The 14623-nt window shown below is 57.9% G+C and overlaps 1 protein-coding gene across 2 annotated transcripts in view; it reads right to left on the reverse strand.

Annotated features, from left to right (window-relative positions):
* Positions 1-10934, reverse strand: part of LIMD1 (LIM domain containing 1) — a gene marked incomplete at both ends in the record, with an annotated part of 41360 nt that extends 30426 nt beyond the window's left edge. For both annotated transcript variants that reach the window (XM_081106140.1, XM_081106139.1), the window contains one exon: positions 9554-10934. In XM_081106140.1, coding sequence (XP_080962266.1) covers positions 9554-10934 — 1381 coding nt within the window. The remainder of the gene's footprint in view (positions 1-9553) is intronic.
* Positions 10935-14623: the final 3689 nt, after the last annotated feature.

Genomic DNA, 14623 nt, shown 5'->3' on the forward strand with positions numbered 1-14623 from the left:
CCCCCAGCAGCAGAGCTGCGCCCGGCCAGTCAAGACAGAAACACCAGGCTCACGCAGGTTACATGCCGGTGACTACAATTCCCTTCTCCTCAAAATGTGGGCAGGTCCCCAGGCGCACAGGGAACAGGACTTCTCCTGTACGATCTTTGAGGTCCAGCACCTCCATGTACGGCTTCCACTGGCCCACCTACCATAGCCACGTCACCCCAGTCCTCGCCCAATAAGCTCGTCTTCATCTGTGACACGTCAGGTCCGACTGAGGTCAGCCCAGGGCGTCAGAGCTACCGCTGAGCACGTCACCGAGATATTACATATGGCATTCACTGTGTCTCGGCCCACTACAATGTACTGCTAAGCCAACACTTCCAATTTTTATTCTGATTGCATAACATTACCAATACATATCATGATTCATTCATTCAACAAACACTTTGAGTCACTTCTATAGACCAGGCCTTGCGTCTTAGATTTTAGATCTTATCACTAATTCAGTGTTTAGTTTTATTGCCTCATTTTCCTTATTTCTTAAGAGCTTCTTTATCAGAGAGCTTAAATTTCCCCCCCGAAGGAATGTCGTTTTGATTCCATGAGCCAGGCCAACGATGAGCAAGCGTTATTGGTGGGAGAAGGGCGCTTCTGAGTCACCCTGGCTGGGACACGATGATCTTAGGGAGGGACCTGTGGACCAAATAAAAAAAGTGCCTGCCATCGCCAGCCACTCGCCTGCGGCCCAGGGCGTGCCCACTGACACACGGGTTTTTCACGCCCTTGTCACCCCAGGCTACTCCACTCTGTTGCTGGCTCCTCTTCCAAGTTCAACAACGGACACACACGCCCCACACAGTGTCTGAAGCAGGTCCCAAACACCATCACCCACAGCCCTCAGCCCCGCAGCATGGGAACGCAAACAGAATTATAACGCGCACAGGACACCCACTCCCCATAAGGGGAGGAAGCGGAGGGCAGGAAAGGTGCCCTGGCTGGCACAGCTGCAGCTTGCTCCCCTGCTGCCCGCGAGGCCAAGGTGAAGACAGCTCCGTCAGCAAACGCCCTGGAGCCCGGCCATGGCCGCCGCCAGCTGGACCGCCCGAAATCCTTTCTTTCTAAATTCATTCCTACAGCATCATCAGGGAGCAATTTGAACTGAGGTGCATGGGGGGGGGGGGGCGGGGGGGGGGGAGGGGAGCAGAGCAGGCGACATGTCAGCAGATGCAAAACCTCCACCTGGCCCTGGGCCAGTGCTCACCCTCATGTGAGCCAATAGGGTCACAATTGGGCTTCATCCACTGACAGGTAACTGTCAGCTCAGCAGACAGGAGGCTCCAGAGAACAAAGGAGCTTCGGGAGGCAAATGGCAAATCCGCTACTGTCTCGTCACGCTGAAATGACCGTCACGCGCCGTCCAGCCCAGAGCCTGCTGTGAGGGGCGTCCACCCCGACTCAGGGCCTGTACTATCACAGGGGCGCCATGTCCTCTTGGTCCTCAAATTACCTGGGTCTCTGCACCCCCGGGATCAGCTGCAGGGAGACCCAGGCTAAACTCAAGTCCCCTTCTTTTGAATGACAGGCAGCATCATGGCAGGCTTCCAGAAGGTTCTATATATTTTTTGGGGAGGAAGATAGAGACCTCTGATATGCCCCCAACAGGGAAGTAAGCCGCCCTAGCCCTCCCCGGGGACACCCACAGAACAAGAAGGGAGAAGAAGGAACAGGGCCAAGTCTAAACTCGTGGCTCTCAAAACTTAAAATAACCTGGCCACGGATCCTAAAAGCATTCGCTTTGGAACACTCAGGCCGAAAGTCTCCAGCCTTCCACGCTGACCCTGAGACCTGTGTCCAGCTGGCGTCCCTGGGAGGGGACACATGAAATACAAAACCTGGAGCGGAGATAAATATTTGCTGGCAAGTGCTCCCCCCCCCCCCGCCCCCCCCGCCCGTGACGAGCCTGGAGACTTCGAGGCCCGCCTTGTTTTAGGGTAAGGTTTCTGTCGGTTTGCCAGACGGCCTCCAAGCATCGTTCCATCCCAAGTTTGGGTTCTTTGCCTTTGCACATAGCCTGGGGTTGATACCGACCCTTAGACCAAAGCATCAGAACTGTCCCCAAGAATCTCCTGGGCTGGCACCCCCCGATCCTTGCCCACAACACTTGGGGGAGTCACAAGCACCCCGAGAGCATGCCCCTCGCCCTAAACCACACCCTTCAGAAGAGCATGAGAAGTCAGGGACCTGAGGGGCTGTGGGCAGTCAAGGCCACGGTGTAGCGCCTGTATGCGCCCCTGACCTCCAGGGCTCCGTCACCACCCTGCAGAGAGGGGCAGAGCTCCAAGCATGGGACCCGCTCCTCCAGCCAGCTCGGGCGCCCCTCCATGCCACGCCTTCCTTGTTGCTCCACAGAGAAAGGGGAGGCTTCAGCCCTGACCCACTTGTGGCCGCAGACCCCCCTGAAGTTCCCTCGGCCAGGAAGCCGCTGTGCTCCCGGGAACTGAGGGGCAGCGGGCACAGTGGCCAAGACCCCAGACTCAGCAGCCACACTCAGCACAGCTCCTTACTAAATGCGGTAGGCGGGTTACCTCAGTTTGCTCATCAATGAAATGGGGATAATGAAACAGGGTCATTGGGAGGATTAAACAAGCTAATGCACAGGAGATGATTTGCAAAGTGCCTGGCACAAGGCAACTGTTCAACAGATTTCAGCAAAACGATCTCAGAGCCAGCACCCCAGCTAAAAATCCCTTCTCCCTCCCCTTCACACCCTAACAGAAGCCCCCCCATCCCTTCAACAGACATCCACTGAGGCCCCACCTTGTGGGGCCCCGACAGTGCCAGGCCCCAAGCCACTGCCCATGTCCGATGGCCCAGACAGAGACCTAGAACTGCCGAGGACATGACAGGAGTCCACGGAGGGGGCCTGGGACACGCCAGGAAAAACAAGGTCACTGAGCCCCACGACCGGTGCTCGCAGCTGCTCCCCCGCACTGAGGACCCCAAGTTCAACTAGAACGAGAGTCTCAAAAGGCCTCTGGGGAGGCGACCAGGCCACACAGTGGGCCCATGTTTGTTCCTTTCTCATCTCACTTTCATCAGACGCACTCTGCAGAGCAAACTGCCCTCTCGCTCAGAAAACGCTTCTACTCGGGCCAGAGGGCCAAGCAGCACAGCCCAGGTCGCAGCCCGCATCCCGCAGCCCGTAGCCCTCAACCTGCCAGATCCCACACCCCGCCAGGCTCCGGCTGCGGCTCTGCACCGGGGACTTTCTGCAGAAATCTCACACTGATGGTTCTGAGGACGGCAGGCATGCCAGTAACTCATGCTTCTTGTTTTAAGCGTAACTGTATGTATTCCCAGACTATCTGCAGTGCAAGTGATTACCACTTACAACTGAAAGTGTAACTGCAACTGAAAACATTTTTAAAAAGTGGTTTTTGATTCTGTAGAGGCCGGGAAGGGGGGGGTAGTTCCGTGCAGCTCCCAGCTCCCGCCATGGCCGGCAAGGCTGCCACCTGGCTCCTGCTCCCCAGGTCAGCTGAAAACCAGGCACTCAACTGGCCAGAAGTGGCCAGCCCAGCACAGAGAAAGCAGCTTGCCCAGTGCCACACCTGGGCTGTTGGTGGGCCCGGCCCGGAACACCCGGCTTCCTCACTCTCCAGTGCCTGCCCTGCTTCCGCAGTTCGTCTCCTGTGCAGGAGCCCTAAGTCAACACGTGCGAACAAATACAACTGAGAGCCGTAACCGGTTTGGCTCAGTGGATAGAGCATTGGCCTGCGGACTGAAGGGTCCCAGGTTTGATTCCGGTCAAGGGCATGTACCTTGGTTGCAGGCACATCCCCAGTAGGGAGTGTGCAGGAGGCAGCTGATCGATGTTTCTCTCTCATTGATGTTTCTAGCTCTCTATCCCTCTTTCTTCCTCTCTGTAAAAAATCAATAAAATATATTTTAAAAAAAGAAAGAAATACAACTGAGAAACAAACCTCTGGCGAGATGGCCTTGCCTGAGGTCAGTTTCAGCTCTGGATTGCTAAGGAGCAGGAGAAACAGATGGGAACACAAGATCCTTTCCTGGTCCCGCAGGAGCGCGGCAGGAACACCATCCCGAGGAGGGAGGACCTCAGGGAGATGCCGACGGGACCAGGCAGCCACCGTGGGAAACCGATGTCAGGACCTGCAGCCGGAGACCGCGGCCCCCAGAGGACTGCAGGGGCGGGAGCACCGTGCTGGCCGGAGGACGTTGGCTGGGGAAGGTCAAGGGCAAGAACCCCGTGGAGGGAGGGAACACAAGGTCAGGGGTCGGCGGGTGTGACGGGAGCCGAGAGCAATGAGCTGGGGCACAGCCACGGCAGGAGAACCACGGTGTCACCGCCGAGTGCAATGGCCTGGGCCTGACCTCTCGCGCCCTTCCCGGCAGCACTGGTGCTGAGAGCGCGGGGGCCTGACCGAGCCCCTTGCGGACACTGCGAACAGATGGACCCCCCTGGACGAGATGCGGGCGGTGACCATCCTCGCCCTGGAACCTCTGAAGAGCGATCCCACGGACAGAGACGGCAGAAAGGGATGGGGCGAAAGGATGATGGGAATGCCATTCCTTCAGAGAATACAGGAGATCAGTGTCCGAGCCCTGACCACTGACCACACAGGAGCAGCCACAGGGCAGAGCGAGCTGGACAGCGCAGTGGGCGGCAACGGAGCTGGCCGCGCTGGCGTCCCAGGTTCCTTGCTATCCACAGCCCATCTGCACTCTGACCCCCACGCGCTGCCCATTCATCCCCAAACCTGCCATGAAACGTTTTTAAGGTTTTAGAAGTCACTTCAAATCACACGCTTGCTTAAAACTGTCGGAAGTCAGGGCGATGGTTATCTTTCAAGAGTGACGACAACTGTAAGGGGCGCAGGTACGGGGGCTTCTTGGGTGCTGGTCCTGTCGGTGTCTCGATTTGGGCGCAGGTAACATGGGTGTGTCCACTGGGTGAGCATCTACAATATGTGTCTATTATACACCAAGAAGGAGTTAAAAGACATATGTCCTCCTGCTTTTGAGGGGAAGATTGCCAGATCTACTAAGAAAATGCACACAGGCTCCAATTTCTAAAGGGCTGGGTTGTCCCCAGAGCCCAGGTGTGCACCGCAGGGCTAGACAGGCGGGGCTGGAGTCCTGGGTGCCACTTACAAACGTCACCCGGAGGATCAGGAATTTACTGCCATGGCAACGGACGCCTGGATCCAAGCGACGGCCCGGTGTCTCCAGAAGGAATTCGGGCGCATTCCAAGGCGATGGCCTTTGGTCACGCCAGTCCTCAGACGGAGCCTGAGGGCCGATAACCGTGTGTCGCCTCCACTTCAGCACAGGTTCAGGTTTACTGCCCTGCCTGGCACTTGGGGGTATCTGGGGTCACCCAGGCAGGCAGGCCCGCGTGGCGGCTTGGGCTCTCCTCTGCCCACCCGCACCTTCCCCTCCCCGCACAGGTAAGGTCCCAGGCAGCCCCCTGCACGCTAGCCTCTGCCTCAGAGGCCGCTTCCAGGAGACCCAGCCTGTGACAGGCGGCTGGTGAGTGTCCTTTCTCCTTAGGAAGGAGGACAGACCCCGTGCAAGGAAGACGAACGTGCGGAGGAAAAGGCGGGAAAGATTACACAAAAGCACCCCGTCCTCCTCCCTTCCTCTGCACTGTAAACAGTGGTGCTTAAGCAGAAGCCCCATGGCACCGGGCGGCCTCCCCCAAGAGCGAGGCCGGGAAGGCGGGAAACCCGAGGACGTTCTCCTCGCAGCATCTCGTCTGTCCTTAACGCTTTCCTCGTGGACAGAAGGACACAAGAGACCACAGAGGACTCCCGGAGAAGGATGGGGGGGTGGGGGAGAAACACCCCCGTAGGACCAGGTTGTCATGAATCCACAAGGACGGCCACAGAAAGTGCCAGAAGAGTCCGCAGTGACCACTGATCAATAACTGGAAACCGAGGTGTCCTCAGACTCAGTGTCCTCAAAGGTGGGGATTCCCGAGTTCATGCACAATGTCAAGTATTCCCAGGACACCTGTGTCTGCCCCAGGAAGGGCCTCCGTAACACACACACACACACACACACACACACACACACAAACTTTGCTCTGCTTCTGGCTAGAACGACATCGACTGATCGCGACGGTGCCTTACCCTGACCCTCTGGCAAGAGCCGTGTCTGCAGATATTCTTCTATGTGAAGGACAAGCTCATCATTATTTAACAACTGCAGGGTGCAGGGCAGCCCAAGTCCTTCCAATGACCCCAGATCTGGGGAAGGGAAGGCGAGCCCCTCGGCCGGCCCAGCCTCCTTGTCCCACAGATGGTGGAGGCCTGGAGGAGAGCAGGGTTCGCTCAAGGCCCCACGGTGGGGCTGGGCCCAGAGCCGACTGCCGGATGCTCAGAGGACAGACGGCCTATGCCACCCGGCCAGTCACACGGAGCGATGGAAGCTGCCACCAGGCATGGGCAGGCCCTCTCCTCCATGCTGGGCAGTGGGTAGGGTTCCCGGCACAGGCTCCGCCAGGAGCCACCAGGCAGCATCTGAAGGGCACACAGCCCCCAGCCCCGCAACCCCACCCCCAGGAGTTTATCCCACAGCTCCGCGTGCACCTCACAGACAGCCCCTTTAAAGGCCCGCCAGCAGGGGCTGCTTACATGACCCGGGGCACATGCCCATGGCCGTGACTGAGCCAACTCCACACATGCCCATACGGGGCAACTGCCAACACACTGCTCAAGGGCAAAGACAAAAAGCAGGTGACAGCATGCCACCACCGTCACGGGCCGAGATACATATTTTCATTATACACAGCCAGAAACAGGGGAGGAAAGAAGATTAATAATTCACCGTATGTATCTTTACGTCTTTGGAACTTTCTACATGTGAATAATGCAGTCAAGAAAGCAAACGATTCCCTTCACATGAAACATCCAGAACAGCAAATCTAGGCAGAGAGCAGCGCAGTGGCTCCGGGGCTGGGAGAGAGGGGCGGAGGGGCAGCAACAGCTCTACGGGGGCAGGACTTCCTTTGGGGGTGACGAAATGCTGGGGAACTAGGGAGAGGTGGCGTTTGCTTGCACATGATGAACGTACTAAATGCCACCGACGTGTTCACTTTAAAATGATTTTGTTACGTAATGTTCGCCCCAATTTTGAAAAAGCCATAAAAATGAATGAATGAATGAATGAATGAATGGGGTTTTCACAGGTGACCTTGGGGGGCAGCTTGGCAATGCTGTGAGAGGCATGGCCCTGGCGGCTAAGCGGGGGGCTCCCATCCCACCACACCCGGCACCACCTAGGAGACCTCGGGGACATAATGGAGCCTCGCTGAGCTTCGGTCTCCTCCTCAGCGCAGTGGACGTAACCACAGAGCCTGCATCCAAGGGCTGCTGTGACGAGTAAATTAAAGAGTCCACGCCAAGTGTCTAGCCCAGCGCCTGGCCCCACCCAGGCCCCAGGGCCTCCGCTCCTGCTGTCTGCCCCGCTGAGCACTGAGCACGCCCGCTCCCTGGGCAGACGTGTGGTCCACTCCCTCGCCTCCTTCATGTCTCTGCTCAATGCCTCCATCTGGATGGGACCTTCTCTGACCACCTGATTTAAAACTGGAACCCTCCCTGCCCTGCGGCTCTTCTATCCCCTCCTCCCCTTAAACTGGCTTCTTTATTTTGTTCACGTCCTGTCTCCTCTACTGCACTGTCCTCTCGGGGAGGCCGTTTCTGTCTGTCCCCTTCTCTCTGTGCCCCAGGGGAGACGCTCAGTAGGTACGTGTGGAATGAACGAATGGTGTTCACTAATACGTCCGCTCTCATCCGGAGTGTAATCCTGCCTCCCTGAAAAAAGAAAGCCGTTGTCTTGTTGTTTAAGCAGCTTGAAACAAAAGAATCAAACCAAAGCCTAAATTTAAAAACCCACAGTATTGCCAGCTCAGCCCTAGCCCCCAAAGGGAGCCATCTGCGGAGAAGAGGCAGTTCTCTGCGAAATGATGCCACGTGCTCGAAAACATCAACCACCAAAAGTCACCCAGTGCGGGGTGACGTGGCCACCGCGGGGTGACGTGGCCACCGCGAGGCTCTCAGGAGCAAGAACACAGTGCCAGCCCGGCCGGCGTGGCTCAGCGGTTGAGCGTTGACCTATGAACCAGGAGGTCACAGATCGATTCCCGGTCAGGGCACATGCCCACGTGGGCTTGATCTCCAGTGTGGGGCATGCAGGAGGCAGCCGGGCAATGGTGCTCTCTCATCATTGATGTTTCTATCTCTCTCTCCCTCTCCCTCCCTCTCTGAAATCAATAAAAATATATTTTTTAAAAAAAGAACATAGTGTTACCACGGGAGCCTGGGACCCGATGCCCACCTCAGGACAGAATCGTCCATTCACAGAGAACAGGGAGGCTGGGAGCAGTCAACCTCCCCGCGCCCCCCCACCCCGACCCCCACCCCCAGGGCCTCCCCTTCCCCTGCTGTCCACTCAGCAGACGGTCTCCCCAGTGGGACTCGGCTTCCCAGGGCTCTCAGGCCTCAGAGGGAGAAATCGTGACCCCAGGAATCCAGAGTTCAAAAATGAAAAACAAAAAAACAAAAACAACCCCCAAACTCTTCTAAAAATAGGCTCTTTCAATTCGGTCCCCTCTGAGGCGCCACAGCCTTACTCCACAGAAGATTCGCTCGCTGCTTCCCGCGGCCTCCAAGCCCTGGGCGGAGAGAGCCGAAGCCAGCCGTCTCCCAGAGCGTGTGGTTTCAAAAGAGCATAAAGCAAAATCTGCAAGTTTGAGCAAAACCAGAAAGGAGCACCTTCCATCCTATGGTCAGCAATCTGCGGGCTGGCGGGAAGCGGGTGGGTGTGGGGGGCTGAGTCAGGAGGCAGCTCGTCCACGGGTCTCAAATTTCCTCGAATGTCAGGCTCACTCACCTGGCTGGTGAACATGCGGATGGCCGGGTCTCACCCCAATTTCTGAAGTAGTAGGTCTGGGGTGGCGCCCTATAATTTACATTTCTAACCCATCCTCAGGAGAAGGGCTAGAGAGAGAACCACTGCTCTAGAACAAATAGTTTCATGTTAGTGTGACACCTGCCTCAACTACACACGGTACCTGCAGACAGACAGACACACACACACACACACACACACACACACACAGCCTTACAGAGCCCCTGCCTGACCACTGATCCTCAAATAGCCAGACCTGCCTGGCCCAGCCAACTACTGAGGCACCGCTCAGGGGCACGGGGACCAGAGAAAGCTGCTCCCATTCAAGTCTGAATGAGCCAGTCACCGTGAGGCCCAAGGGCACACCCAAAACCCTTGAAAACCGAAGTCACAGTATTTCCCTTTTTTGAAAGCAGTCACAAGCGATCCCACCCGGCTTCGCCCTTCACACATGGGTAACCCCCAGCTGCAAGATCCGCTTTCTGCCAGGGATGCTTTCAAGTTTCTGAATCAGAAGAAGTAGCTGAAAGAGGAAGCAAAAAAAAAAAAAAAGGACAGGCCACTCGAGAGCTAGAGCATCCCTGGTGGCAACCCCATCACCCCCTGCGGGCAACGCCATTGGCCTCTCACTCACCAAAGTAATCGGCCTTCGGGTGAGCATCCATCTCCTGCTCCAGACGCTGGGTGAGGGCTTCTAATTTCAGCTCGGCAGTCGAGGGCCCAAGCTCGGGACCCGGGGTGAGGGTCTGGCAGGGCAGCCTCACTCTGTGGGGGCTGGGGCTGTCTGGGAGCACAGACCCCAGGCCACCCTCCGAAGACCAGCCAGCGGGACCTTCTTTACAAGATAACTCAAGTGGGGTGGACATCACTGGAGGGACACGGCTGATGGGGCTGAGCTTGGGACCAGTGCCAGGGTCTGTGCAGCCAGGCTTGGGACCCAGCCCAGGGGCGGCATCCAGCTGCAAACTGTCCATGCTGGCTGGCAAAGATGATGGCCCAGAACTAGAAAGGTAGGATTTGGGCCCATCCTGGAACCAGGACTGAGGGTGCGCATTTAGTTTGGGCATCGTGCCTGAAACCTCACTCCGTGCCCCCGAGTTTGTTCTTGGAAGAGCTCCTTGACTGGGGCAGCTCCCTGAAAAAGGGGTTCTGGGCTGAGTGGGCCCCAGGAGGGCCCCGTTCTCCAGGCCTGGGGAGGGAAGGCCAGGGCGCGCCCACTGGGAGGAGGCAGTGGTCCAAAGACCCGCTGGCTTCTCACTGCTGCGGCCATCACCACCACCGTCCTGGCCGCTCTCAAACGACCGGCTGGAGCTTGGGGAGAACTGCGGCTGGTACAGGTAAGGGTCCCTGGAGGGTGTGGGTGATGATGGGTCACCGCCTGGGGCGCCAGGCCACCCAGTCCCTACACCCAGCCTGATGCCGGGAGGCACTCCTGGTTCTTCACCCCACTTCGGGCTTGCCAAGGAGAGGTTGTCATAATAGTCTCCATGGGTGAGGCAGGAAGGGTCCTCGCAGGGGCTCAGCCCGTGGACGGCGGACATCTCGGAACCGGCCGGGCTCTCCTTGGAACCACAGTCCTGGCTGCCAGGCCTGGTGTGGCCATACGGCCTGGCCTTCTGCTCCTGGGCTGAGTACAAGGGCTGCCCAGCAGCGACGGTGGTGGCTGTCCCAGGAGCTACTGTCGAGGCAGCCAGAGGGGGCTTGGCAGCGCCGTCCATGGTCAGCCTGCTGCCCGCACCAGCTTCCCGATGGGCCTGCGGGCCAGGGCGGCCCCCGCCGTTGACAGGTCCTCGGCCGCCAGCCCGGGGCAGGGTCTCCTCCTGCAGGAGCTGCTGCTGCTGCTGCAGGTGGATCTTGGCCATCTTGGTGGCAAACACCCGGCGTGTCTCCTCAAACTCCGGGTTGTTGCCTGCACCCTTGTCCACTCGGAAGAGTCCATCCTTGGAAGCCTCGTACATGTTCAGGTCCTCGATGAATTTACTGGCCTCCAGGCCCAGGTCCTGGTACTTGTCCATGTTGCTGAGGGGTGTGGAGGCCTAGGCCAGGCGCCGGGTAGTGTGTGTGTGTGTGTGTGTGTGTGTGTGTGTGTGTGTTTGAGGGGGCGGCCAAGAACAGGGGGTTCAAGTCCAGCCCAGAACAAGTAACACCCTCCACCTGCCCAAAGTCTGAGTCATGACCCCGGGCCTTAGAGTCCAGCCCCAGTCGAGGCCTCAAGGCCAGAAGCACCAAGTTCTCCTGCAACTTCTTTCCCCTCCGAAGTGTCCACGTGGGGGCAGATGGTGGCGCTTCCCTGTCCCAGCTTACTCTGCGTTTTCTCTTTTTCAAATCATAAAAGGAAAAAGAATAGGAAAACAAAACAAAAAGTCACATCCCCTTTAACCAAACTCGGAAACGCACAAGGCAGCAGGCGCGGAAGGGTCCGGGGTGCAGCGGGTTTACCCAGAGCGTAGAGGCCGCCAGACGCGCGGCCGGAGGCGCAGGTAAGTCCTGGGCGCTGGGTCCCCGCGGCTTCCCGGGCGGCCGCGGGGCTGGGATCGCGCCCGCGCCGAGCAGGAGCGGCCCCGCGCACCGCCGGCCGGGCGGCGGGAAGTTCTCGGCGGCCGGGGCGGGCGGCCTATTGTCCGATCGATCGCGGCGGCGGCTGGACGCGCGCGGGCCGAGGGCGGCGGGACGCGGAAGTGAGTGCGCCGGACGCCGTCCCCTCGCTCGCTCGCCCGCCAGCCCGGCACGTCCCGGGCCTGCAGGAGGCGGGGGCGGGGGAGGTGGCCAGGGGCGGGGGCGCGGCGGGGGGCGGGGCCGGCGGCGGAGGGCGGGCACCCGGGGCAGGTCTACAGCCCGCAACGTGGCCCAGCGCCCGTCCTCGCCCGTCCCGCCCGTCCCGTCCGGGCTGCGGAGCCCCCGAGGGTGTTCCGCACTTAGGTCCGCGCTCCAGCGCCGCGATTGCGCGGGGTTTTCCTGCTGCCACCGCCGCCCCCTGCGAGTCTGGGCGCTCCGCCTCCCACTTGCCCTCCCCTCCCCCCCCCGCCCCCCCCCAGCGCCGGGCGGGCCTCCACGCCTGGGCAGCCTGCGTGGCCCCCAGGCGTCCGGTTTACAGGGTGCGGGAGTCTCAAAGGCGCACGCTGCTCGCCCCGCCGTGCCTCAGTTTCCCGGGCAGGAAGCCCAACCCGCGTGTGCCCCTGGACGCGTCCTCTGACCGGGCGGTGCCCGCTGCCCAACTTGTCCGAAGTGCAGGAGCGGAGGCCCGGCGTGTCACCCGAGGGCTGGCCCGACGTCCTCTTGGACAGGTGGGGGGACTACGGCGCAGAGGGGGACGTGTCCAAGAAGCCGCCGTAACCAGCAAAGCCTGGTGGAGCCGAGTCCTCTGAAAAGGAAAAAGTCATGTTCTCATCATTGATGTTTCTATCTCTCCCTCTCTTTTCCTCTCTGAAATCAATAAAAATATTTAAAAAACAAATATCACATGCTCTCTTGAGGTTGATCTCGCTCTAGGAGGGGTGCAGAGACAAGGGACGGGCTTGCTTACGGCAAAGAGAAGCCTTTTACGGAAGACGTTACACGCCTGGTGCGTGACTGCCCGCCATGACGTGCCTCGCTGAGAATTTATGATCAGCTCACCCTTGGAGATTACTTTCCATAGAACCCTTTTGTGTCCACACCCTCCATGCTCACCATGCTCACCCTGGACCTAGACTGACACTGACTCCCTGCACCGCCTTCTCGCACGGTTCCCTGGAACTGGCGTGGGGGCCTTTCCACCCTGGTGTGTACCCGGCCTCACCTTGAACTTCTCAGTGCTCACCCTGCCCATCTCTGCTCAGTCACCTCTTCCTGGAGGCTGAGTGGTTTATTTGTACAATTAAGTCTGTAAAGACGTATACTAGAATAAGATATTCTTATTTTAAATTCTTTCAATTTTTTTTTTAAAATATATTTTATTGATTTTTCACAGAGAGGAAGGGAGAGAGACAGAGAGTTAGAAACATCGATGAGAGAGAAACATCGATCAGCTGCCTCCTGCACATCTCCCACTGGGGATATGCCCGCAACCCAGGCACATGCCCTTGACCGGAATCGAACCTGGGACCTCCCAGTCCGCAGGCCGACGCTCTATCCACTGAGCCAAACCGGCCTTGGCAAATTCTTTCAATTTTTATCTACAAAAGCAATCCATGTTTATGGTAACAACTTTGAACAATAGAGATACATAAACTTTTTAAAAAGTTGCCCGCAATCCCCTTACTCAGAGGTAATTATTATTATTAAACGTTATTATAGCCTTAGGGATTCAGTAATACTTGTTAATGAACAACACGATGACTCATAAACTGAGTAATTTGCTGACAACATTTCTAGAGCAGTGGTTCTCAAAGTGGGTCTTGGAACCAGCAGCGTCAGTATTGTCTGGAACTGGTCCAGGTCCGTGGTTCCCAAATGCATTAGGATTCCTCGGGGAGCACGTGAAAACACTGGTGGCTGGGACCCACCCCCAGAGTTTCCGACTCAGCAGCTCTACGGGGGGGCCAGGAATGTGCATCCCTAACAAGTTGCCGGGTGGTGCCCATGCTGCTGGCTCAGGAGCCACGCTTGGGAGCCACCGGCCTAGAGCCCGAGTGCCCTGCTTCCTCCGAGCACGGCGGCAGTGAGGACATCTCTCGGAGTGGAAGGCTGTGGCCCACTTCGCCTGAACCCCGAGTTCTGGGGGGTGTAGCTGACAAAGCACTGGGGACACAGAGTCTACAAGCCCAGGGCCAGCTTCCCGTGCGTCCAGTGCTGACAGCTGGTAAGCCTGTGCGGCAGCCACATGCTCCAGTCAGGGCCTCCTGCAAGTCAGCCTTCTCTTTGCATCCTAGTTGGGCAGCTGCCAACTCTTTGGTCCCCTCCCGCCTCCAGCCCCATCTTGGCCTGCCTGGAGTGCAGGAGGAAGGATTTGGGCAAGAATGAAGTAGGTAAGTACATAGGTGTGGGAATCTTGGAGCGGTCGGTGGCTCTTCGGATTACTGAGGGAAATGGGAAGGCGTCAGCTGAGGGTGAAACCAGGAGAGTAGCTGGTGGGGCTTGGCCATCTGGGGAGTAAGAGCCCACTGCCTAGACAGCATGTGTGATGGAAGCATGAAGGCTCCCACTTGCTCCCACCCTCCACCAAGATTCTGGGCATAAATGTCCATGAGGCCAGCCAGCACGGTGGCATGGTTTTCCGCAGAGGTGGGTGTGTGGTGGGTGGTGAGTTGGGTCTGACCAGGGCTGGCTTTTGCCAATGAATGCAATGTAACTAGAGTGAGCAAGGGAGTTGCCACTTCTCCTGCCTACAGCCTTGATATCCATGGGACGCCCTGGCTTATAACCTTCAGATCTGCACTCAAAGGTCACCTCTCCAGAAAGTCCCCTCTCTCCATCCCTGTCCTCCTCTGACACCACAGTGGACATCTGTCTCCTCACTAGAATGCAAGCCCCTGGCCATGGATCGCCGACCACACTGTTCATTGCTCTACCCCAGGAACCTAGAATGGCACTTGGCACACGGCAGGCCCCTCAGAATGCTTGGTACATGAATGAATGGGTCACAGCAGAAAAGGGAGTACAAGTGTTGCCATCTGTAAGTGGAAAGAATTAACTGGACTGAAGGATGACTCAGATTCGGAGAAACAAAGAAAGGATACAAAGCTAGGTTACTACTCTAATAGCCTTGTATGTCACTGCCAACCTG

This window comes from Myotis nattereri (genome assembly GCF_964212035.1).
Source record: "Myotis nattereri genome assembly, chromosome: 14".
NCBI lineage: Eukaryota > Metazoa > Chordata > Mammalia > Chiroptera > Vespertilionidae > Myotis > Myotis nattereri.